This window comes from Scyliorhinus torazame, chromosome 4 (assembly GCF_047496885.1).
Source record: "Scyliorhinus torazame isolate Kashiwa2021f chromosome 4, sScyTor2.1, whole genome shotgun sequence".
NCBI lineage: Eukaryota > Metazoa > Chordata > Chondrichthyes > Carcharhiniformes > Scyliorhinidae > Scyliorhinus > Scyliorhinus torazame.
This window is the reverse complement of record NC_092710.1, coordinates 266,362,090-266,388,230: the sequence shown is the minus strand read 5'-3', so window position 1 is coordinate 266,388,230 and position 26,141 is coordinate 266,362,090. Positions and strand designations below refer to the sequence as shown.

Below are 26,141 nucleotides of genomic sequence, written 5' to 3'. Positions count from 1 at the left end.
AAATGTTAAAGGTTGACCTAATAAAGGTCTTTATGGTTATTGAAGAGTTATGAAAAATAGTAATAAACTCTCCACAGGCTGGTGAAATCATTAGAAGAGGGTATAAATTAAGATAACAAGAAATATTTAAAAGCGGGTTGAAACAATCCTTTAAACAGAGAGTGGCTACAAACACACCACAAACTATTACTGAAGCAAGTCCATAAATGTGAGTTGTATAGTTGATTGAGAAAGAAAAACTAAAGGCATATGGCAAGCAAAGAGAGTGTGATTTCATCAGAGCATTCATGTAGAGAAAGGAAGTGGCACAGACGTATTAGTTTGCTTCATGTATTTCTGTTAAAAACTACGAGGTAAAATGAAGTAATCAGAGATAAATCGTGAAAAAAATCTGCAAACAAAACTGATCAGTAACTAAATGGTCTGGCCTCAAATAGTTAGCAGATTGTGGTTAGTTACATGAAAGGTCAGAGGGTGCAATCTTCCCAAAATTGCACAGAGTGTTGGATCAGGTGGGAAAAGCTGTATGAAACTCGGCAGCTCCACACCTGACCTTTTCTCGCCTGATTTGCGCTCTGTGCAAGTTCAGAGTTCCGGCAAGGATAACACAGACAACTGGAAGGATGGGGCCTAAAAACATTGCCAATGGCGGGATACTGGGATTGGGGCACCCACTCTCAAAGTAGAATGTAAGGCCATTCCCTGCCACCCCCCCAACAGACATCGGACCCAAACGGACAGCCGGGCCCCTAGTGAACAAAGAACAAAGAAATGTACAGCACAGGAACAGGCCCTTCGGCCCTCCAAGCCCGTGCCGACCATGCTGCCCGACTAAACTACAATCTTCTACACTTCCTGGGTCCGTATCCCTCTATTCCCATCCTATTCATGTATTTGTCAAGATGCCCCTTAAATGTCACTATCGTCCCTGCTTCCACCACCTCCTCCGGTAGCGAGTTCCAGGCACCCACTGCCCTCTGCGTAAAAAACTTGCCTCGTACATCGACTCTAAACCTTGTCCCTCGCACCTTAAACCTATGCCCCCTAGTAATTGACCCCTCTACCCTGGGGAAAAGCCTCTGACTATCCACTCTGTCTATGCCCCTCATAATTTTGTAGACCTCTATCAGGTCGCCCCTCAACCTCCTTCGTTCCAGTGAGAACAAACCGAGTTTATTCAACCGCTCCTCATAGCTAATGCCCTCCATACCAGGCAACATTCTGGTAAATCTCTTCTGCACCCTCTCTAAAGCCTCCACATCCTTCTGGTAGTGTGGCGACCAGAATTGAACACTATACTCCAAGTGTGGCCTAACTAAGGTTCTATACAGCTGCAACATGACTTGCCAATTCTTATACTCAATGCCCCAGCCAATGAAGGCAAGCATGCCGTATGCCTTCTTGACTACCTTCTCCACCTGTGTTGCCCCTTTCAATGACCTGTGGACCTGTACTCCTAGATCTCTTTGACTTTCAATACTCTTGAGGGTTCTACCATTCACTGTATATTCCCTACCTGCATTAGACCTTCCAAAATGCATTACCTCACATTTGTCCGGATTAAACTCCATCTGCCATCTCTCCGCCCAAGTCTCCAAACAATCTAAATCCTGCTGTATCCTCTGACAGTCCTTATCGCTATCCGCAATTCCACCAACCTTTGTGTCGTCTGCAAACTTACTAATCAGACCAGTTACATTTTCCTCCAAATCATTTATATATACTACAAAGAGCAAAGGTCCCAGCACTGATCCCTGTGGAACACCACTGGTCACAGCCCTCCAATTAGAAAAGCATCCTTCCATTGCTACTCTCTGCCTTCTATGACCTAGCCAGTTCTGTATCCACCTTGCCAGCTCACCCCTGATCCCGTGTGACTTCACCTTTTATACTAGTCTACCATGAGGGACCTTATCAAAGGCCTTACTGTAGTCCATATAGACAACATCCACTGCCCTACCTGCATCAATCATCTTAGTGACCTCCTCAAAAAACTCTATCAAGTTAGTGAGACACGACCTCCCCTTCACAAAACCATGCTGCCGCTCACTAATACGTCCATTTGCTTCCAAATGGGAGTAGGTCCTGTCTCGAAGAATTCTCTCCAGTAATTTCCCTACCACTGAAGTAAAGCTCACCGGCCTGTAGTTCCCTGGATTATCCTTGCTACCCTTCTTAAAGAGAGGAACAACATTGGCTATTCTCCAGTCCTCCGGGACATCCCCTGAAGACAGTGAGGATCCAGAGATTTCTGTCAAGGCCTCAGCAATTTCCTCTCCAGCCTCCTTCAGTATTCTGGGGTAGATCCCATCAGGCCCTGGGGACTTATCTACCTTAATATTTTTTAAGACACCCAACACCTCGTCTTTTTGGATCTCAATGTGACCCAGGCTATCTACACACCCTTCTCCAGACTCAACATCTACCAATTTCTTCTCTTTGGTGAATACTGATGCAAAGTATTCATTTAGTACCTCGCCCATTTCCACTGGCTCCACACATAGATTTCCTTGCCTATCCTTCAGTGGGCCAACCCTTTCCCTGGCTACCCTCTTGCTTTTTATGTACGTGTAAAAAGCCTTGGGATTTTCCTTAACCCTATTTGCCAATGACTTTTCGTGACCCCTTCTAGCCCTCCTGACTCCTTGCTTAAGTTCCTTCCTACTTTCCTTATATTCCACGCAGGCTTTGTCTGTTCCCAGCCTTTTAGCCCTGACAAATGCCTCCTTTTTCTTTTTGACGAGGCCTACAATATCTCTCGTTATCCAAGGTTACCGAAAATTGCCATATTTATCCTTCTTCCTCACAGGAACATGCTGGTCCTGAATTCCTTTCAACTGACACTTGAAAGCCTCCCACATGTCAGATGTTGATTTGCCCTCAAACATCCGCCCCCAATCTATGTTCTTCAGTTCCCGCCTAATATTGTTATAATTAGCCTTCCCCCAATTTAGCACATTCATCCTAGGACCACTCTTATCCTTGTCCACCAGTACTTTAAAACTTACTGAATTGTGGTCACTGTTACCGAAATGCTCCCCTACTGAAACATCTACCACCTGGCCGGGCTCATTCCCCAATACCAGGTCCAGTACCGCCCCTTCCCTAGTTGGACTGTCTACATATTGTTTTAAGAAGCCCTCCTTGATGCTCCTTACAAACTCCGCCCCGTCTAAGCCCCTGGCACTAAGTGAGTCCCAGTCAATATTGGGGGAGTTGAAGTCTCCCATCACCACAACCCTGTTGTTTTTACTCTTTTCCAAAATCTGTCTACCTATCTGCTCCTCTATCTCCCGCTGGTTGTTGGGAGGCCTGTAGTAAACCCCCAACATTGTGACTGCACCCTTCTTATTCCTGATCTCTACCCATATAGCCTCACTGCCCTCTGAGGTGTCCTCCCGCAGTACAGCTGTGATATTCTCCCGAACCAGTAGCGCAACTCCGCCTCCCCTTTTACATCCCCCTCTATCCCGCCTGAAACATCTAAATCCTGGAACGTTTAGCTGCCAATCCTGCCCTTCCCTCAACCAGGTCTCTGTAATGGCAACAACATCATAGTTCCAAGTACTAATCCAAGCTCTAAGTTCATCTACCTTACACGTAATACTTCTTGCATTAAAACATATGCACTTCAGGCCACCAGACCCTCTGTGTTCAGCAACTTCTCCCTGTCTGCTCTGCCTCAGAGCCCCACTGTCCCTATTCCCTAGTTCTCCCTCAATGCTCTCACCTTCTGACCTATTGCTCCCGTGCCCACCCCTCTGCCATACTAGTTTAAACCCCCCCCGTGTGACACTAGCAAACCTCGCGGCCAGGATATTTATGCCTCTCCGGTTTAGATGCATTCTTATATAGGTCACACCTGCCCCGGAAGAGCTCCCAGTGGTCCAGATAACGTAAACCCTCCCTCCTACACCAGCTGTTTAGCCACGTGTTTAGCTGCTCTATCTTCCTATTTCTAGCCTCACTGGCACGTGGCACAGGGAGTAATCCCGAGATTACAACCCTAGAGGTCCTGTCTTTTAACTTTCTGCCTAGCTCCCTGAACTCCTGCTGCAGGACCTCATGCCCCTTCCTGCCTATGTCGTTAGTACCAATATGTACAACGACCTCTTCCTGTTTGCCCTCCCCCTTCAGGATGCCCTCTACCCGTTCGGAGACATCCTGGACCCTGGCACCAGGGAGGCAACATACCATCCTGGAGTCTCTGTCACGTCCACAGAAGCGCCTATCTGTGCCCCTGACTATAGAGTCCCCTATTACTATTGCTCTTCTGCGCTTTGACCCTCCCTTCTGAACATCAGAGCCAGCCGTGGTGCCACTGCTCTGGCTGCTGCTGTTTTCCCCTGATAGGCTATCCCTCCCGACAGTATCCAAAGGGGTATACCTGTTCGAGAGCGGGACAACCACAGGGGATTCCTGCACTGACTGCCTGCCCTTTCTGGTGGTCACCCATTTCTCTGCCTGCACCTTGGGTGTGACCACATTTACATAACAGCGATCTATGACGCTTTCCGCCACCTGCATGCTCCTAAGTGCATCCAATTGCTGCTCCAACTGAACCATGCGGTCTGTGAGGAGCTCCAGTTGGGTGCACTTTCTGCAGATGAAGCCATCCGGGAAGCTGGAAGCCTCCCGGACCTGCCACATCTCACAGTCAGAGCACTGCACCCCTCTAACTGACATTGCATCAATTAATTTAAATTTAAAAATTTTAAAAATTATTTTAAAATAATATATTTTAAATTTTTTTTCAAAGTTACTGTTAACTATCTGTTTCCTAGCACTAGATTTCTAATAGAAATGCGAAAGCTAAATATAGTACTCTCCGATCTCTGGCTTAGATACCCCTCTAAATTATAATTAAGTAATTATGTTTAATTAGTTACCAATGCTTAATTTTTTTAATTTAGTGTAGATTCCCAACCAGCCACTCAGGCCACAGCTTTTCTGTGATGTCACTTCAGTTCCCCCCCGACACACACAATTTGAAAAAGGTATAAAAGTAAAAATGAGTAAAAATCACTTACTTACCTTCTTACCTTCTGAGTGTCTTAGATGTCCTCAGGTTCTCTCCCTGACAGAGACTGCTCCTCCACCTCCGAACCTTGATCTGCAAAATTCTAATAATATAATATAATAATAATATAATATGGCACTTACCTCACACCACTGGGTCTTATTAGGTTAGAGGAGGAGGGCGGGTGGGAGACACTACACGTGTAGTGTCTCGGGTTTCCTCTCCACCAGAATTTATTGGTTGGGTGGGGGGGGGGGGGGGGACTTCCCAGAGGTCCGCAGGTCGAAAAAAATAAAACAGAAAAGAAGTGTTTTTTTAAAAGGATAAACTTACCTCCCAGAAATCACTTGCGCACCGCTCCCGCTGAAATCGACTGGCCTGTTCCTGTGAAGGTAAGTGTTTTTAAAGGATAAACTTACCTCCCAGAAATCACTTGCGCACCGCTCCCGCTGAAATCGACTGGCCTGTTCCTGTGAAGGTAAGTGTTTTTAAAGGATAAAATTACCTCCCAGAAATCACTTGCGCACCGCTCCCGCTGAAATCGACTGGCCTGTTCCTGTGAAGGTAAGTATTTTTAAAGGATAAACTTACCTCCCAGAAATCACTTGCGCACCGCTCCCGCTGAAATCGACTGGCCTGCTCCTGTGAAGGTAAGTGTTTTTAAAGGATAAACATACCTCCCAGAAATCACTTGCGCACCGCTCCCGCTGAAATCGACTGGCCTGTTCCTGTGAAGGTAAGTGTTTTTAAAGGATAAACGTACCTCCCAGAAATCACTTGCGCACCGCTCCCACTGAAATCGACTGGCCTGTTCCTGTGAAGGTAAGTGTTTTTAAAGGATAAACTTACCTCCCAGAAATCACTTGCGCACCGCTCCCGCTGAAATCGACTGGCCTGTTCCTGTGAAGGTAAGTGTTTTTAAAGGATAAACCTACCTCCCAGAAATCACTTGCGCACCGCTCCCGCTGAAATCGACGTGAAGAAGGGGAACACCCCCAAACCCCTCATACAGAAGGGGACTCTCTCCTATTCTCCTACCCCATGTATAAGAGGAAAAGAGGAAGCCCCTCCTGCCCCCGCAAGCGAAAATGGTAGCCCCCCAGGTATGGCCCACGTCAGTGTTCCCTGAAGGCATGGCCATATGCCCAGAATTGTCCCTCAACCTCGAGGGCTACAGGCATATCTGCAACCGTGGCGTGGACATCATAACTGCTTTTCACTTTTGAAAACCAGTGGTGATTCGTGTCTGTGGGGGGGGGGGGGGGGCAGAGACACATTGTGGGCAGGTTATGGCTTCAAACTAAGTATTTATATTAATGCGGTAGTCACCACTGTTTGTATAATAGTTGTATTAGAGGTAATACGGTAAGGCTCCTGTACTACAGGTACGGGGGTAGATCCCTGCCTGCTGGCTCCACGCAGCAGGCGGAGTATAAATGTATGTGCACACCGAGCTGCTCCCATTTCTGGTAGCAGCTGCAGGAGGCCACACATCTCTGCTTAATAAAGCCTCAATTACTCTCTACTCTCATCTTGTCGTAATTGATAGTGCATCAGTTAATTTATTAAAAAGTATAGAAATCAGGTTCACGCCCAGCCTCACTGGCAGGGACGTGGAGAAGATCTAAAACTGAGATTTTGCTGGCCCAAATCCCATTCTGGGGCGCTCACAAGATTTAGCTGCCATTACAGGATTTGTGTCTGCACCTAACATGGCCACTAGACTGTGCCTGTTATCTTTCACTGTGCCTGAATGTTGTTTGACACAGGATTTTTTTTGCTTTACGAGCAAATCATTTTGTTTCTACACTGAATAGGTAGATTTGTAACCTGTTATCTGGCCTGGAACTACATTGTTGCTTCGCAGCTCCAGGGTAAGGACCTTGAGACGATTGTTATCACTAAGCAGGTAGTGATAGACAAGCTAATGGGGTTAAAGGAAGACAAGTCTCCTGTCCCTGATGGAATGCATCCCAGGGTACTAAAAGAGATGGCTAGGAAAATTGCAAATGCACTCGTGATAATTTACCAAAATTCACCAGACTCTGGGGTGGTCCGGCGGATTGGAAAATAGCAAACGTGACACCACTGTTTAAAAATGAGGTAGGCAGAAAGCAGGTAATTATAGGCCAGTGAGCTTAACTTCAGTAATAGGGAAGATGCTGGAATCTATCATCAAGGAATAAACAGCGAGGCATCTGGATGGAAATTGTCCCATTGGACGGATGCAGCATGGGTTCATAAAGTGCAGGTGGGGCCTAACTAATTTAGTGGAATTTTTCGAGGACATTACCAGTGCAGTAGATAACGGGGAGCCAATATATGTGGTATATCTGGATTTCCAGAAAGCTTTTGACAAGGTGCCACACAAAAGATTGCTGCATAGGATAAGGATCCATGGCGTTAAGGGTAAAATAGTAGCATGGATAGAGGATTGGTTAATTAATAGAAAGCAAAGAGTGGGATAATGGGTATTTCATCTGGTTGGCAATCAGTAGTTGGCAATCTATAAGTTTGCGGATGATACGGCCGTGGTGGCCTATAACTCAAACAACGACGAATCAGACTACAGGAGGGAGATAAATCACTTGGTTTCATGGTGTACCGAAAACAACCTCTCTCTAAATGTTGGAAAGACCAAGAAACTGATCATCGACTTCAGGAAGCGTAGCACGACACACACTCCTGTCTGCATCAATGGCTCCGAAGTGGAGATGGTCGATAGCTTTAAATTCCTGGGGGTCACCATCACCAACAGTCTGTCCTGGTCCACTCACGTTGATGTAACAGTCAAGAAAGCCCAACAACGTCGCTACTTCCCACAGAAGCTAAAGAAATTTGGCATGTCTGCATCGACTCTCACAAACTTCTAGCGATGTGCGATGGAAAGCATCCTATCCGGCTGCATCACAGCCTGGTATGGAAACTGCTCGGTCCAAGATTGCAAGAAAGAACAGACTGTGGTGAACTCAGCCCAACGCATCACACAAGCTTGCCACCCCCACATTGATTCTGTATACACCTCCCACTGCCTCAGGAAGGCAGACAGCATTATCAGAGACCCCTCCCACCCAGGCAATGCCTTCTTCCAGACCCTTCCATCAGGCAGTAGGTACAGAAGTCTGAAGACTCGTACATCCAGACATAGGAACAGCTTCTGCTCCACAGCTACAGGACTCCTCAACGACTCCCCCTCGGACTGATCTGTTCCCTGTAAGAACACTATTCACGACACCCTAAGCTGCTCTTGCTCATGTATTAGCTTTGTTTGGCCCCTTGTTCCGCACTGTAACCAATCACGGTTTGTCGATGTACCATTTGTCAATGTTTTCTGTTGATTATTCTTTTGTCTACTATATACGTACTGTGTACGTACCCTCGGCCGGAGAAAAATACATTTCACTGAACTTTGATACATGTGACAATAAATCAAATCAAATCAAATCAGTAGCTAGTGGTGTCCCTCAGGGATCAGTGTTGGGCCCATAATTGTTCACAATTTACATAGATGATTTGGAGTTGGGGACCAAGTGCAATGTGTCCAAGTTTGCAGAGGACACTAAGATGAGTGGTAAAGCAAAAAGTGCAGAGGATACTGGACGTCTGCAGAGGGATTTGGATAGTTTAAGTGAATGGCTAGGGTCTGGCAAATGGAATACAATGTTGACAAATGTGAGGTTATCCATTTTGGTAGGAATAACAACAAAAGGGATTATTATCTAAATGATAAAATATTAAAACATGCTGCTGTGCAGAGGGACCTGGGTGTCCTCGTGCAGGAGTCACAAAAATTTGGATTACAGGTGCAACAGGTGATTATGAAGATGAATGAAGTTTTGTCCTTCATTGTTAGAGGGATGGAGTTTAAGACTAGGGAGGTTATGCTGCAACTGTATAAGGTGTTAGTGAGGCCACACCTGGAGTATTGTGTTCACTTTTGGCCTCCTTACCTGAGAGAGGACGTACTGGCGCTGGAGGGTGTGCAGAGGAGATTCACTAGGTTAAGCCCAGAGTTTAGGGGATTGGATTATGAGGAGAGGTTGAGTAGACTGGGACTGCACTCGTTGGAATTTAGAAGGATGTGGAGGGGGGATCTTATCGAAACATATAAAATTATGAAGGGAATAGATAGGATAGATGCGGGGAGGTTGTTTCTACTGGCGGATGAAAGCAGAACTAGGGGGCATAGCCTCAAAATAAGGGGAAGTAGGTTTAGGACTGAGCTCAGGAGGAACTTCTTCAAAGGGTTGTGAATCTATGGAATTCCTTGCCCAGTGAAGCAGTTGAGACTCCTTCATTGAATGTTTACAAGATATAGATAGATAGTTTTTGAAGAATAAATGAATAAAGGGTTATGGTGTTTGGGCGGGAAAGTGGAGCTGAGTCCACAAAAGATCAGCCATGATCTCATTGGAGCAGGTTCGAAGGGCCAGATGGCCTACTCCTGCTCCTAGTTCTTATGTTCTTATGTCCGAGGTTCGATTCTCGGCTTGGGTTACTGTCTGTGTGGAGTCTGCACGCTCTCCCTGTGACTGTGTGGGTTTCCTCCGGGTGCTCCGGTTTCCTCCCACAAATCCTGAAAGAGGTGCTGTTTGGTAATTTGGACATTCTGAATTCTCCCTCTGTGTACACAAAAAGGCGCCGGAATGTGGCGACTAGGGACTTTTCACAGTAACGTCATTGAAGTGTTAGTGTAAACATACTTGTGACAATAAAGATTATTAAGATTATTATTATTGTGCATCAGGCGATGATGATAGAAACTACCCAATCTTCATACCATTGAAGACACTCCACTTTCTCTTAAAGATGATGTGGAGATACCGGCGTTGGACTAGGGTGACCACAGCAAGAAGTCTTACAACCTTGTGGTGTAAGACTTCTTACTGTTCTCTTAAAGAGTCGTAAAGAATCTTCCCTTCACAAATCAATTCCCCAGCAGAAATGCAAGGCATTGATTTCCCTAAACCATAAACAGTTCAAAAGATTTCACAGATTGACAGAACCATAAAGGGCTCAACACATTCAAGTCTTGTCAAAATCACTATTCTGTAAGCTATTAAATGATTATTCCCAGAAAGAATTTCCACATTGGCTGCATAATTGATCTCTGCATCACAAGAATTCTGCTAATAATCTAACAGAATGCAATGTTAATTTTATTGGTGTTTGAGAATATTCAATTTATGAGGTGCACTGAATAACTCACAAGTGCCAAAGGTTCTCATAAAGAAGGTAATCAAACTCACACCTCTCCAACGGGAAGAGGTTCATTCTTTAAGTAGGTTTCACAGTTTAACTTCATTACAGTGTCAATAACTTTGTAAAATCTTAATCTGAACATCTTGAAATGTCCCTCTGCAGATAAAAGGGGCAAATTTCCAAAAACACATAATTGAATCTCAGGAGCAAAATACTGCAAATGCTGAAAATCTGAAATTAAAGGACATTATCCTGAACGTTACCTTCTGTTTCTCTCTCCATTGATGCTGCCAGACCTGCTGAGTAATTCCCGAATTTTTTGTATTTATTTTATTAAGTTTCAGATTGGTCCAGTAGTGCATTTTCTCTGAGTTCCACTCCTGGGACCAGAGAACAAAATTTGGGCAGATACTTTGGTCTAGCACTGAAGGAGTACTACAGAGGTCAGAGATGCTGGGCGTGATCTAACCAAATTGCAACTGAGTCCCATGATGAGCGTGTTTAGCCGGATGTTTCCTGGTTATCGCAGTGCCGAGATACACCAACTTTGTTGCATTCCGGGTCCTCAGCGGGGAACACCCTGCCGAGGCCACACTTATTCCTGTTTCTTGCACTGAAGAGCTCTGCTCGATCCTCCGTGCGGGAAAAATGCCAGTCTGGAATCCTGGCAGATGTTATGTCACCAAATTAGTAATCCAGGGGCCCAGGCTATGTGTTCAAATCCCACCAAGGCAGCTGGTGGAATTTAAATTACGTTAATAAATTCCCAATTAAAAAGCTAGTCCAAATGCGGCCTAATCAAGGTTTTATATAGCTGCAGCAAGATTTCCCAACTCCTGTACTCAATGCCCCAGCTGATGAAGGCATGTATGCGATATGCCTTCTTAATCACCTTGTCCACCTGTGTTGCCACTTTTAGGGAGCTGTGGACCTGCGCAAGCAGATCCCTCTGTTTGTTAATGTTCCTAAGGGTTCTGCCATTTACGGTATAATTCATACCTCAATTTGATCCTCCAAAATGCATCATCTCGCATTTGTGCTCTAAACCAGCTGAGCCCCTCGCCAAGCTGTTCCAGTACAGCTACAATACTGGCATCCACCCAGCAATGTGAAAAATTACCCAGGTATGTTATGTCCACAAAAAGTAGACAAATTCAACCAAGCCAATTACCGCCCCATTCTTCTACTCTTGAACATGAGCAGCGTAATGAGAAGGACTGTTGACAGTGCTATGAAGCAGAAGAAAACCTCCTCTGTACTCTCTCCAAAGCCTCCACCTCCTTCTAATAGTGTGGCGACCAGAATTGTGCACAATATTCCAAGTGCGGCCATACCAAGGTTCTATACAACTGTAGCATGACTTGCCGTTTTTATACTTGATAGCCCATCCAATGAAGGCAAGCATTGCGTATGTTTTCTTAGTTTAAGCATGGACAAAAGAGCTGAACTCAAGAGGTGGGGAGAGGGTGACTCCCTTTGATATCAAGGCATCATTTGACCAAATGTGGCTTGAAGGAGCCCTTCATGTGCTAATATGCGGCTGTAGCTAGTCAGCCTCTAGGGTGGCAATTCCAATCCCGGCAAATCGGACACGGTTTTTCATTGGAATCTCTGGGGTTCTACGTGGCACCGGTGCTAGCCCATTAACGGATCATGAATTGTTCCGGGACCAGCGTCAATTTTATTGTCGCAGAAGTCTACCGATTCAAACCCGGCATCAACGCTTAGTCTCTGAAATGGAGAATCCTGCCCCTGGTGTTAATTATACCTTTGACTAAGGCTACGAGGGAAAATAAAGCTGTTAAATATTCATATTGGACAGTAGCTTCATTTAACCCCATACAGCACCCCCCATACACAAGTAAATAATACATTCCACATATATTATGCAACAATGGAAATGAACAACTGTTGATGAAATGCTGATTGTAATAAAATGCAAGTGTTACCGTACTCAAGACTAAAATTGCTATAAATACTTTAATGCTGAAGCATCTACTTCAACTACCATAATATTGTTCCATTTTACCGTCCACTGCTGAAGACTACATTTTCCGTTCAATATCGCTCAATGCAATTAGCACCCTTGTGGTAGAATTACATTCAATTTAATGAAAGAAGGATTCCACTACCATTGCTCACCTTTTTTCCTGTTTCACTATCCTGCTTTTGTAACAATAATATTGACTAATTACTAAAACTCGGTTAAAACCATTGATTGCTTAGTTCTAATACCATTATTATACAAAATTATGTTTTGTTCATTAACTGCACCATTGAACTAAAATACCTTTATTAACTGATGGCATTTTGAAAAGTGTCTTTTTTCAATCTTACTGTTGCTAATGTTGCCTGTCAACAATAACTTATTTACCTGTAATTCATTTAACATCATTGCAAGCACCATTTAATCTAGTTATCCATTTCCATGTTGCATAATATATGTGGAATGCATTATTTACTTGTATACAGTGAGATGCTGTATGGGGTTAGATGAAGCTACTGGCTAATATGAATATTTAAAAGCTTTATTTCCTCACCTAATTTTAGTGGGACAAGATTGATGTGTCACTGATACCGAATTTCTCAAGTACAAAACATAAAGATCACAAATTTTGACTCTGATGCAAAGTCTTGTGAGGGGATTAGCACAGATGTGCTATGCATGGAATATTGTCCTCACATTTGTCCTGGTTAAACTCCATCTGCCATCTCTCCGCCCAAGTCTCCAAACAATCTAAATCCTGCTGTATCCTCTGACAGTCCTCATCGCTATCCGCAATTCCACCAACCTTTGTGTCGTCTGCAAACTTACTAATCAGACCAGTTACATTTTCCTCCAAATCATTTATATATACTACAAAGAGCAAAGGTCCCAGCACTGATCCCTGTGGAACACCACTGGTCACAGCCCTCCAATTAGAAAAGCATCCTTCCATTGCTACTCTCTGCCTTCTATGACCTAGCCAGTTCTGTATCCACCTTGCCAGCTCACCCCTGATCCCCTGTGACTTCACCTTTTGTACTAGTCTACCATGAGGGACCTTGTCAAAGGCCTTACTGAAGTCCATATAGACAACATCCACTGCCCTACCTGCATCAATCATCTTAGTGGCCTCCTCGAAAAACTCTATCAAGTTAGTGAGACACGACCTCCCCTTCACAAAACCATGCTGCCTCTCACTAATACGTCCATTTGCTTCCAAATGGGAGTAGATCCTGGCTCGAAGAATTCTCTCCAGTAATTTCCCTACCACTGAAGTAAGGCTCACCGGCCTGTAGTTCCCTGGATTATCCTTGCTACCCTTCTTAAAGAGAGGAACAACATTGGCTATTCTCCAGTCCTCCGGGACATCCCCTGAAGACAGTGAGGATCCAAAGATTTCTGTCAAGGCCTCAGCAATTTCCTCTCCAGCCTCCTTCAGTATTCTGGGGTAGATCCCATCAGGCCCTGGGGACTTATCTACCTTAATATTTTTTAAGACACCCAACACCTCGTCTTTTTGGATCTCAATGTGACCCAGGCTATCTACACACCCTTCTCCAGACTCAACATCTACCAATTTCTTCTCTTTGGTGAATACTGATGCAAAGTATTCATTTAGTACCTCGCCCATTTCCTCTGGCTCCACACATAGATTCCCTTGCCTATCCTTCAGTGGGCCAACCCTTTCCCTGGCTACCCTCTTGCTTTTTATGTACGTGTAAAAAGCCTTGGGATTTTCCTTAACCCTATTTGCCAATGACTTTTCGTGACCCCTTCTAGCCCTCCTGACTTCCTTCCTACTTTCCTTATATTCCACGCAGGCTTCGTCTGTTCCCAGCCTTTTAGCCCTGACAAATGCCTCCTTTTTCTTTTTGACGAGGCCTACAATATCTCTCGTTATCCAAGGTTCCCGAAAATTGCCGTATTTATCCTTCTTCCTCACAGGAACATGCCGGTCCTGAATTCCTTTCAACTGACACTTGAAAGCCTCCCACATGTCAGATGTTGATTTGCCCTCAAACATTCGCTCCCAATCTATGTTCTTCAGTTCCCGCCTAATATTGTTATAATTAGCCTTCCCCCAATTTAGCACATTCATCCTAGGACCACTCTTATCCTTGTCTACCAGTACTTTAAAACTTACTGAATTGTGGTCACTGTTACCGAAATGCTCCCCTACTGAAACATCTACCACCTGGCCGGGCTCATTCCCCAATACCAGGTCCAGTACCGCCCCTTCCCTAGTTGGACTGTCTACATATTGTTTTAAGAAGCCCTCCTGGATGCTCCTTACAAACTCCGCCCCATCTAAGCCCCTGGCACTAAGTGAGTCCCAGTCAATATTGGGGAAATTGAAGTCTCCCATCACCACAACCCTGTTGTTTTTACTCTTTTCCAAAATCTGTCTACCTATCTGCTCCTCTATCTCCCGCTGGCTGTTCGGAGGCCTGTAGTAAACCTCCAACATTGTGGCTGCACCCTTCTTATTCCTGATCTCTACCCATATAGCCTCACTGCCCTCTGAGGTGTCCTCCCGCAGTACAGCTGTGATATTCCCCCGAACCAGTAGCACAACTCCTCCTCCCCTTTTACATCCCCCTCTATCCCGCCTGAAACATCTAAATCCTGGAACGTTTAGCTGCCAATCCTGCCCTTCCCTCAACCAGGTCTCTGTAATGGCAACAACATCATAGTTCCAAGTACTAATCCAAGCTCTAGGTTCATCTGCCTTACCCGTAATACTTCTTGCATTAAAACATATGCACTTCAGGCCACCAGACCCGCTGTGTTCAGCAACTTCTCCCTGTCTGCTCTGCCTCAGAGCCCCAATGTCCCTATTCCCTCGTTCTCCCTCAATGCTCTCACCTTCTGACCTATTTCTCCCGTGTCCACCCCCCTGCCATACTAGTTTAAACCCTCCCGTGTGACACTAGCAAACCTAGCAACCTGTACAGGTTGGAGGGCCGAAGGGCTTGTTCCTGTGCTGTATTGCTCTTTGTTCTTTGAAGTGAATGTTCCGACATCATGCAAGTGAGACCAGAGGGTTTTTCTGCCCAGTGCACAGAAAGGCTGCTAGAGTTGGTGGGGGTGGGGGTGGGGGGGTGGGGGTGGGGGGGGGGGGGGTGCATAATCCAGCCTCACTTGAGTTGCAATATGACATGGAGCAAAGGCTGCAAAGAGGGAAAGCTGAACACAGAGGGAGAAAGAGGAATGCTCTTCACAGAAAGCCCTACCCAGCAAAGACCTTCCGGGAGAACTACATTCACCTTAGCCAGGAACAATGTTTCAAGCACCTGCAAGGAGGCGGGTCACTTTCTGCATCAGAGCCTACAGCCATATAATAAGGGTGAGAACAGTGCTGCCAATGGTTATCAAGGTGACCTTCGCCCTCAGGTTCTACGCAAGTGATCCTTCTCGGTGGTAACTTTCCCAATTCACTGTCCACCATTGCATCAGATGGTGATAGAGGTCCAGAATGCCAGGGAAGGGATTTCATTGTCTTCTCTCTTACCAGAGAGAAGCAGGATGAGCAGGCACATGGCATTGCCAAGGTACCAGAATGTCTATTGTGCAAGGAAGCATCAACTGCACACATATGATTCTGCAGGTCCCATTTGTAAATGTGGAGAGGTAAAGGACCGCAAGTGCTAATATTCCATCAATGTGCCGTTAATGTGTGACAATGCCCAGATCATCATGATCAGTGAATGCCTGCTATCCTGGCAGTAGCCACAATCCATTCATCCTGAGACAAGCATGCCATCATTTTTAGGCCACTGTGAAGATCCAGAGGAGTCTGTTTCGTAAGAGGGATACATTGGATGGGATTCTCCAATCCCGTGGCAGAGTGTCCACGCCGTCGTAAACACCGTCACGCTTTACAACGGCGTGAACAGGCCGCTCCCACAACTCCTGGGGGCCAGCATGGCGCTGGAGCGGTTCGCCTCGCTCCAGCTGCAGATCCCGGCGCGAACTGTGCTCGGCGGGATCTGCGCATGCGCAGTTGTTCCGGCGCCAACAAGGACATGCACAGTGGCACCGGCGCCAACGTGTGCATGCACAGTGGCTCCCTTCAACGCGCCGGCCCCGACCCAACATGGCGCAGGACTACAGGGGCGTAGGAAAAGAGGCCCCCAGCCAGAGAGGCCGGCCCGCCAATCGGTGGGCCCTGATCGCTGGCCTGGCCACATCGGAGGCCCCCCCAGGGTCAGGCCCCCCCTAGCCCCCCCCCCCCCCCCCCCCGCAAAGGCCGCCACCTGATCCTTACCCGCCAAGGTCTCGCCGGCCCAGAGCAGGTTAGAATGGCGCCGGTGGGACTCGGCTCTTTTCTTACGGCAGCTCGGCCCATGCGGGCCGGAGAATCAGTGCGCCAGCCGCGTAGAGCGGCCCATGACCGGTGCCGTGCCAACCACACTGGTGCCAATGGCGCCGATTCTCTGCTCTGCGGTGTGGCGTGATTAGCGTGGCCTGCCGGCGATTCTCTGACCTGGCGCGGGGGCGAAGAACCCTGCCCCCGGTCTACAAATAATGATGAATCCTCTACAACACCCAGTTACATGGGTAGCCCGTCACGGGCCGGTGCTTATAGGGGGACATGCATCCCGTCGATCACTCCCTGTACGTGGGGCATCCTGGCAATGGTGGCAAACCCTGCTGCCCGGGCATGCTGGTGGGCTCGGTCCACATTGAAATTGACATATTGTGCTGACCCGGGCATATTGGGCCTCCGTGACAGCGCGGATGCACCTGTGCATCGGGGTCTGCGAGATCCCAGACAGGTCCCCACTCAGTGCCTGGAAAGACTCCATGGTGTAAAAGTTCAGGGCGACCGTCACCTTGACGGCCACCAGGAGCGGTTGTCCTACCCATACCCCTGTGGTTCTAGGTGCGCCATGATCCGGCAGATATGTCGCAATATTCCCTGAGCTCAGCTGGAGTCTTCGATGGAATGTACGGCCCGGCAGGTCCTTGAATGACAGGCGCTGCTGGTACATGAGGCCTGATGCCTCGGCCTGTTGGGGAGCTGGCTCTCCAGCCTCACTGGCTGCCTCCTCTTCCTCTGGGGCAGGCTTGGCCACTGCAGGGTCCACCCCGAGCAGCTTCTGCTCATACAGTCTCAGTGCATCCATCAGTGCTGTGGCGGCGGCTAGGATGAAGGCTACCATTCCTGGTTGAATTCAGAGGTCCATGTTAGCATGGTGCGAACTCCCATGCCCAACTAGGCCCACTGGGCTACACAGTAGCCCCGACCTGCACTGCAGCCCCTGCCCCCGCATGCCCCACCCACCCCCCGCCTCCCCATCCCCACGCCCACCCCTTTTCCCTGCCACTGCATCCCTGGTCCCGTTGGTGCCTGGCACCCATCCAGCCTTGGGTGGTCCTCGTGAATGCCCCGCCGGCGGGTGGCACCCAGTTGCGGAGGGGGGGTTAGATGTGGAGATGGGTGGTCAGTGGGGTGGAGTGGGAGTGGAGTGCGGAAGTGGTAGGGGCACCCATACGACTGGAGTCACTCTGCGAAATCACAGACCATGGTGGGCATTCAGTTGGGTGCACAGCAAGATGGCTGCCTTGCAGACTGCCATAATGATGGTCCATGCCTCGTCTTCCCAGTTCTGGGGTCACCCCGGCCCCATGGCCTAGCCCCTGGTCACACTCCCTGTCACCCCCCCATACAACCCCTGAAACTGGCAGAGGCACTCCCCCCACACCCCCAGCCAGCCCTGCCAGTCCTGCCAGCAGAAGGTCCGGCAGCCCACGGTTGCACCTGTGGAACATGTCCTACCACCTCTCTCCCTCAGCAGCGCCTGTATTCCGATTTTTAAAACCACAAGTGAAACCCGACATTGGTAATTCCTCCTTGTGGAGGTGGAGCATCGCGGAGGCTCCGGAGAATGCCGGGTCAGGCCTGTTAATGATATGCCAACGGCTTTTACTGTACATGCAGGGTAGAATGCATTGACGCCGCTGTCAAAGCACCGGAGCATGGCATTCCATCGGGAGCCCAGCACCAGCCACGAATTCCGCCTCACACACGATTCTCTGCCCAATCGCGTTCCACGATTCCGCTGTCTCTGGGCGGCGAATCCCACTACAAATTTCTGAAGTATATTACATTTGGTGCACAACATATTGTCATATTCAACTTAAAAATTACTACTCATTCCCTCCTCAGAATCAAAAAGTATGTTTCACTCCAATGTATACTCTGTACCCTTTGTTTTACAACTTTGTTGCCACACTTTAATCAATTTCTGAGCTGTTGAAGAGGGAAATGGGTAAGATGTGAATTGAACTTCTGATCTGCTTATGCCCTCCTTCCAAGAAGCATTTGTAAGTGCACTGCCAAGAACTGGGAAAACACATCGAACAAGTGGACAAGCTTGAGTGTCAGGCAAAGCTGGAATTTGAACTAACAGTTTCCTGGCTGGACGTCAAGGGATTAACTAACTGAGCTATCAGGCACAGACTTTAGAATTATTTTAATATTTTCATTTCTAATTCTTTTTTTAAAAACAGTTCACATATAAAATGAGAAGTCAATGTAAATCTGAGTGATCAATTATCTACTCAAAACAGAATACAGAATCGTTATTTTTCCAAATCAAATGAATAATGACCATAGAACATAGAACATACAGTGCAGAAGGAGGCCATTCGGCCCATCAGGTCTGCACCGACCCACTTAAGCCCTCACTTCCACCCTATCCCCGTAACCCACTAACCCCTCCTAAACTTTTTGGACACTAAGGACAATTTAGCATGGCCAATTCACTTAACCTGCACGTCTTTGGACTGTGGGAGGAAACCGGAGCACCCGGCTGAAACCCACGCAGACACGAGGAGAACGTGCAGACTCCGCACAGACAGTGACCCAGCGGGGGATCAAACCTGGGACCCTGGCGCTATGAAGCCGCAGAGCTAGCCACTTGTGCTACCGTGCTGCCCAAAGTAAGTTACTGTTTGAATGCTACAAAAGAACATTAAATTTAATAGCGTTTGCATGAACCAATCAATACAACAAGGTTTGATGTAATTAATAGAAAACATATGAGGAAAACAAGGAAGCTTACGTAAGGTTGAGGAAGCAAGGATCTGACTCGGCTCTAGAGGGTTACAAGGTAGCCGGGAAGGAACTCAAAAATGGACTGAGGAGAGCTAGCAGGGGGCATGAAAAAGCCCTGGCGGGAAGGATTAGGGAAAACCCCAAGGCGTTCTACACTTATGTGAGAAATAAGAGGATGATCAGAGTGAGAGTAGGGCCGATCAGGGATAGTGGAGGGATCTTGTGCCTAGAGTCTGAAGAGATGGGGGAGGTCCTAAATGAATACTTTGCTTCAGTATTCACTAGAGAGAGGGACCTTGTTGCTGATGAGAACAGTGTGAACCAGGTTAATAGACTCGAGCAGGTTGATATTAAGAAGGAGGATGTGCTGGAAATTTTGAAAAACATCAGGATAGATAAGAACCCTGGGCCTGACGGGATATATCCAAGGAAGCAATATCCAAGAATATATACTACGGGAAGCAAGGGAGGAGGTTGCTGCGCCGTTGGCGATGTTCTTTGCATCCTCACTCTCCACTGGAGTAGTACCGGATGATTGAAGGGAGGCAAATGTTGTTCCCCTATTCAAGAAAGGGAATAGGGAAATCCCTGGGAATTATAGACCCATCAGTCTTACGTCTGTAGTGAGCAAAATATTGGAAAGGATTCTGAGAGATAGGATTTATGATTATTTAGGAAAACATAGTTTGATTAAAGATATTCAGCATGGCTTTGTGAGGGGCAGGTCATGCCTCACAAGCCTCATTGAATTCTTTGAGGATGTGACGAGACACATTGATGAAGGTCGGGCAGTGGATGTGGTGTATATAGATTTCAGTAAGGCATTTGATAAGGTTCCCCATGGTAGGCTCATTCAGAAAGTTAGGGGGCATGGGATACAGGGAAATTTGGCTGTTTGGATACAGAATTGGCTGGCCGAAAGAAGACAGCGAATGGTAGTGGATGGAAAGTATTCTGCCTGGAGGTCGATGACCAGTGGTGTCCCACAAGGATCTGTTCTGGGACCTCTGCTCTTTGTGGTTTTTATAAATGACTTGGATGAGGAAGTGGAAGGGTGGGTTAGTAAGTTTGCCGATGACACGAAGGTTGGTGGAGTTGTAGATAGCGTTGAGGGTTGTTGCAGGTTACAACAGGACATTGACAGGATGCAGAGCTGGGCTGAGAAGTGGCAGATGCAGTTCAACCTTGATAAATGTGAAGTGATTCATTTTCGAAGGTTGAATTTGAATGCTGAATACAGGGTTAAAGGCAGGATTCTTGGAAGTGTGGAGGAACAGAGGGATCTTGGGGTCCACGTACATAGATTCCTTAAAGATGCCACCCAGGTTGATAGGGTTGTTAAGAAGGCGTATGGTGTGTTGGCTTTCATTAACAGGGGAATTGAGTTTCAGAGCCGCGAGGTTTTACTGCAGCTTTGTAAAGCTCTAGTTAGACCACACTTGGAATATTGTGTCCAGTTCTGGCCATCCCATTATAGGAAGGATGTGGATGCTTTGGAGAGAGTACAGAGGAGATTTACCAGGATGCTGCCTGGACTGGAGGGCATGTCTTATGAAGAAAGGTTGAGGGAGCTAGGGCTTTTCTCACTGGAGTGAAGAAGGCAGAGAGGTGACTTGATAGAGGTGTCCAAGGTGATGAGAGGCATGGATAGAGTGGATAGCCAGAGACTTTTCCCCAGGATGGAAATGACTGTCACGAGGGGACATAATTTTAAGGTGATTGGAGGAAGGTATAGGGGAGATGTCAGAGGTTGGTTCTTCACACAGAGAGTGGTGGGTGTGTGGAATGCACTGCCAGCAGAGGCGGTGGAGTCAGAGTCATTTGGGACATTTAAGCGACTCTGAGAAAGGCACATGGACAGCAGTAAATTGAAGGGGTGTAGGTTAAGTTGATCTTAGATTACGATAAATGGCCGGCACAACACCGTGGACTGAAGGGCCTGTACTGTACTGTTCTATGTTCTATGATAGGTATATCTAAAATTTGTATTTTGCACTCTAATCATCAAAAGGCTAATTAATCTCAGTAAAAATCATTAAAGACAGAGTTTGATAGAGGTCCTGTAAAACTGAAAACATATATTGCAAACTTTTAGATATTGAGGCAAATGAATTACTTCTGTAAACTGTAAAATATCCGTACCTCCAGATCATTGAAAAATAAATGTGTATCAGCCAGATTGAAAATCATTTCTTCCATCCGAAGTCCAAGTGTAACAGCTATAGGTGGATCCTGTAAAACAGACATTTCCATCAGAACCAGCATACTGCTGCGCAAGTTTCAGCACTTATCCACTTTATTCACAGTCTATTTAAATAATGAGAATGAAATAGTGGGCTGGACAATATGCTGAGGGCAGACTTCCTGTATCCTAGTGAAAATTTTGAGGGGCAAGCCCAGTTCCCTCTGTTTGCCTGGCTCACCCCATTAATTAGCACGAGGCGGGTCCTCTGCCGTCTCCAGCCGATGTCCTGCCTCATTCAACTGCTGTCCAATTGGAGGCCGGCAGTTCTGTGCCATACCAGGATTGGTGGCGACTGCTGGTATTGCAGGAGGCCTGCGAGGAAATGGAACCATGGATGTCACCAAACTCAGGGAAGTCTAGAATCTCACTGGGAGGGGGTTGGCAGTCCCGGTGAGGGGCTGAGTGGGCTTGTTGGACAGAGTGGGGGAGAGGGGAGGGGAGAGGGGAGGGACACAGCGAGGCAAAGCTGTTGTGGGGGGGGGGGGGGGGAAGAGGGCATTGATTGGCACTTCAACTACACATTTAATATAATCTCAGCATTAAAACAAATAAAGCAAATTAAGAAATATACCCACTTATGAACCCTAATGCAGCAAGGTTGAATCTGTGTGCCTCTGTCTTAAATCTGGACTCACAAGGTTGTGGAGCTTTCAGGCTTATTACTCTGCTATTACAAAGTTATGAATACTTCAAAGAGCCAATTACGCGGATGTATGTTTACGGCGAGGAGTCTTGCCTTCTAAAGCACATTGCAAAACTACCCATCATCTCCCACTAGTTCTTTTTAATGGATAGAAAATTGTTGGCAGGGCACCCATCATTTCCACAAATGTGTCCAGCAGGTAAAAGCATTTGCCTTCAGAAAATCAGCCTCAAAATGGTGGATGGCTGTGGGAAGTGCGATCAAGTAAGGGATAAGATTGAGATCAAAGAGATTATATAGCATGGGCAGTTAACATTTTCCAACATTAAAGCTTCAAACAGCAGAACTAAAAGGCTGTAACTGGGCTTCAAAGCAACATTTTTAACTTCAGAGTCATTGGGCTCAGCCCGCCTCGCCACCACCCCCCAACCCCCACCCCACCCCTGTTGGAAGCAAAGTTGTAACGTGCTGTGGGCAGACTGAACAAATGCCAAGTGGGACTTCTGCCCCTCACTGGGGAGGAAGATCTGTCATGTGGAGTTGTCGACCAATCCATTTGGCTGGCAGCTCCACCAGTCCTGATAAGGAAGAAATGGGAGTTCCATCTTCGGGGGACAGCTCCTGACCCGCAAAGGACAACTCCCCCAAAAATTGAACCGGCCATTTCTTCCCATCCTCTGACTAAATTATTTTAAAAATTGTGCTGCCTGACTGCCCACGTCATATGTTTTGCGGGGTGGGCAGCATGTTATCTGGATCAATTGTGTTGGTAACAAGCCTAATTGGCCCTTGATTATCTATTTAAATATGGTGGGTGGGCTGATGGTTTTGGTGCTGGCCACATCCCTCCCCATTGTATTATGGGGCGAGCTTGGAGGAAGATGGTTTTTGTGAGGGCCACGAAGAATGCAGCATGAGTTTGTACAGTCAAACAGAAAATAAATTTCTATGCAACAATATGTACGCAGCACCAGTGGTTCACTACGGGTTCCCTCTCTAGCCGGTACCACACTGGCCAGCTCTATTTATACAGCTGCAAATCTAACGATTGTGCCCCCCCCACCCCTTTGGGGAGTTCATATTTCTCAAGTAACATGGGGTGACCAATTGCCCCCAGCCAATAGGATCTGGGCAGGTTATAACAGTGGTGAGGTAGGAACCCACCCTATTTTATGTGATCCCCCATCCACCCCTGCTGAAAACACCCATAGCAAGGGCACGTAAAATGCAGCCCATTGAATCCAGTTTGATGAATAAACCATGGAGCTAAAATACCTCATTACGTCCTCAGTTCTAAAGTGTTTCATGTATTTTCATTGGGCTAGATACATTTGTTATGTTTGTTCTCTGTGTTCGCTGAATGCAAACGTTGCAATTAATATGGCTTTTTATATCGGCACTTAGAAATCGAGCAAATAAATTCAAAACAATATGGGCTATTAAAAAAATGAGTGGCTAATTAGAACATATGAATGCAGAAAAAAGTTCTAAACGACATTCTCCATGGTCAGTTGTCCTGTTCTGTCAGGAGCCATTATTTAAGGGCTCATTGTTTTTAAAAATTCGTAGGTCAACTGGTACTCAGCTGCAAAAACCATTATCAAGCACAGGTCACAACAAGTCAAATACCAATCTTCTTTATTTGTTGTTATGGTAACTAACCTAACATAAAAACAGGTGATATCTTGAGTGATCATACGACAATTCACCACACTGAAGTTAATTTGTTTCTAACAAAATCCTTTAAATTCTAATACTGTGATGAGCAATGTAATGTTTCCTACAAAATGATACCAGTACACCACATTATGTGGTGAAGAAGAATTATGTATTTTTAATGATACTTGCTCTTAGTCTCTTCTAACAGCAATTACATTCACCGTGCCACAGTTTTATTTACATTTTGGCAAGTTGGCCATTATTTTGACATTGTTTTTCACAGACTGTCTCATTCTCATTTAATGGCTCAGTAATTCTTCCTGTGTACATCTAGTAAAGTATTCCAAAGCACTCTTGAACCTGTCACTTCACTAGATAAAATATACCACATACCCTACAGTCAATAGCCTTCATCCTCCCAACTATCCTGTTACTGCTATATTAGCTGCAGTTTTCAGTCCAACGTAAATCCTAAAGAGTGAACTGTGCATGGTAATAATTAAAAATTTATTGATGTCTAGACAACTGGAAGATTCATTTATACCTCCAGTACCGTGGCTGAGAAAACAGCCCAAATTACCTCTGTGTTATGTATGCCCAGTACGCTGGTTTCTTTATCCATATGTTTCGACATATATATATATATAAATATATGCAACATATATTTATAGTAAGCACTTCAAACATTAAGGGCTCAGTTAAGTGGGCTAAAATGCCAAAATCATGCTTGTTTTTAACAATCTTTGGTATTATCCATAAACCTTCTTATCTAGCAGTTAGAGTTTTTAGTGCACACCAACAGTGTAGCAAAATACCATGTTTCGGCAGTCTGAAAACCATTAGACTATCAACCATTAAACATACTCACCTTTTAAGCACTGACTTCACTTTCATAACTGAAGAGTTAATGAGTCAGAATCATGGGGCTGGATTATCCGTTTCAGAGACTGTTGTCATGATATGCAGACATGCAGATAATGATATACAGACAGGCAGCTAATGAACACAGAGAACAGGACATGACCAATGAGCAGGCAGGACACTCAGGGGTGGTATCTCACTATAAAAGGCACGAGGCGCTCACACTCCGCCTCTTTCTACTGATGAACATCTACAGGGTGAGTCAGGGTGTATGTACAGTATCACACCTCCAGCACGTGGCTAAGAGCTAGTCTGGTTCAGTCAGAGTTTTAAAAAAATATATATATTTATTAAAGTTTTTTAACACAATTTTTCTCCCTTACAAACAATAACCCCCCCCCCCCCCCCCCACCCCCCTCGTAACAAAAAAAAACGAGAAATCGCGCAGAGCAAGATATATACATGGCAAAATGATATATTTACACAGCTTTGTACACTGGCCCTCACCCGTACGTGCCAGTTTCCCCAACCCTTTATGTTATCTCTTGCTCATCCACCCTCCCAGGCAGTCCCCCCTTTCCCCCCCTCCCCCCCTCCCAGGACGTCCCCTCCACCACCCGCCCCCCCCCCCCCCTCCCAAGGTTGCTGCTGCTGCTGACCGACCTTCCTCTAACGCTCCGCGAGATAGTCTTGGAACGGTTGCCACCGCCTGTAGAACCCCTGCGCAGACCCTCTCAAGGCGAACTTAATCCTCTCCAACTTTATGAACCCAGCCATATCATTTATCCAGGCCTCCAGGCTGGGGGGCTTCGCCTCCTTCCACATTAGCAAGATCCTTTGCCGGGCTACTAGGGACGCAAAGGCCAGAATGCTGGCCTCTTTTGCCTCCTGCACTCCCGGTTCGTCCACTACTCCAAATATTGCTAGCCCCCAGCTTGGCTTGACCCGGACTTTCACCACCTGAGATATTGCTCCCGCCACTCCTCTCCAGAACCCCTCCAGTGCCAGGCATGACCAAAACATATGGACATGGTTCGCCGGGTTGCCTGAGCACCTTCCACATCTGTCCTCTACCCCAAAGAACCTACTCAACCTCGCCCCCGTCAAGTGCGCTCTGTGGACCACCTTAAATTGTATCAGGCTGAGCCTGGCACACGAGGAGGAGGAATTAACCTTACCTAGGGCATCAGCCCACAGACCTTCATCGATCTTCTCCCCCAGCTCCTCCTCCCATTTACCCTTCAACTCTTCTACCAGCGGTTCCCCCTCTTCTTTCAACTCCTGGTGTATTTCCGACACCTTGCCCTCCCCGACCCATACACCCGAGATCACCCTATCTTGAACTTCTTGTGCCGGGAGCAACGGGAATTCCCTCACCTGTCGCCTCACAAAAGCCCTCACCTGCATATATCTAAAGGCATTTCCCGGGGGTAACTCAAACTTCTCCTCCAGTGCCCCTAG

General features: G+C 46.6%; 1 protein-coding gene across 20 annotated transcripts in view; it reads right to left on the bottom strand.

Annotated features, from left to right (window-relative positions):
- Positions 1-26,141, bottom strand: part of eya4 (EYA transcriptional coactivator and phosphatase 4) — a 758,447-nt gene that overhangs the window by 66,742 nt on the left and 665,564 nt on the right. For all 20 annotated transcript variants that reach the window (XM_072499738.1, XM_072499733.1, XM_072499734.1 and 17 more), the window contains one exon: positions 21,415-21,504. In XM_072499738.1, coding sequence (XP_072355839.1) covers positions 21,415-21,504 — 90 coding nt within the window. The remainder of the gene's footprint in view (positions 1-21,414; positions 21,505-26,141) is intronic.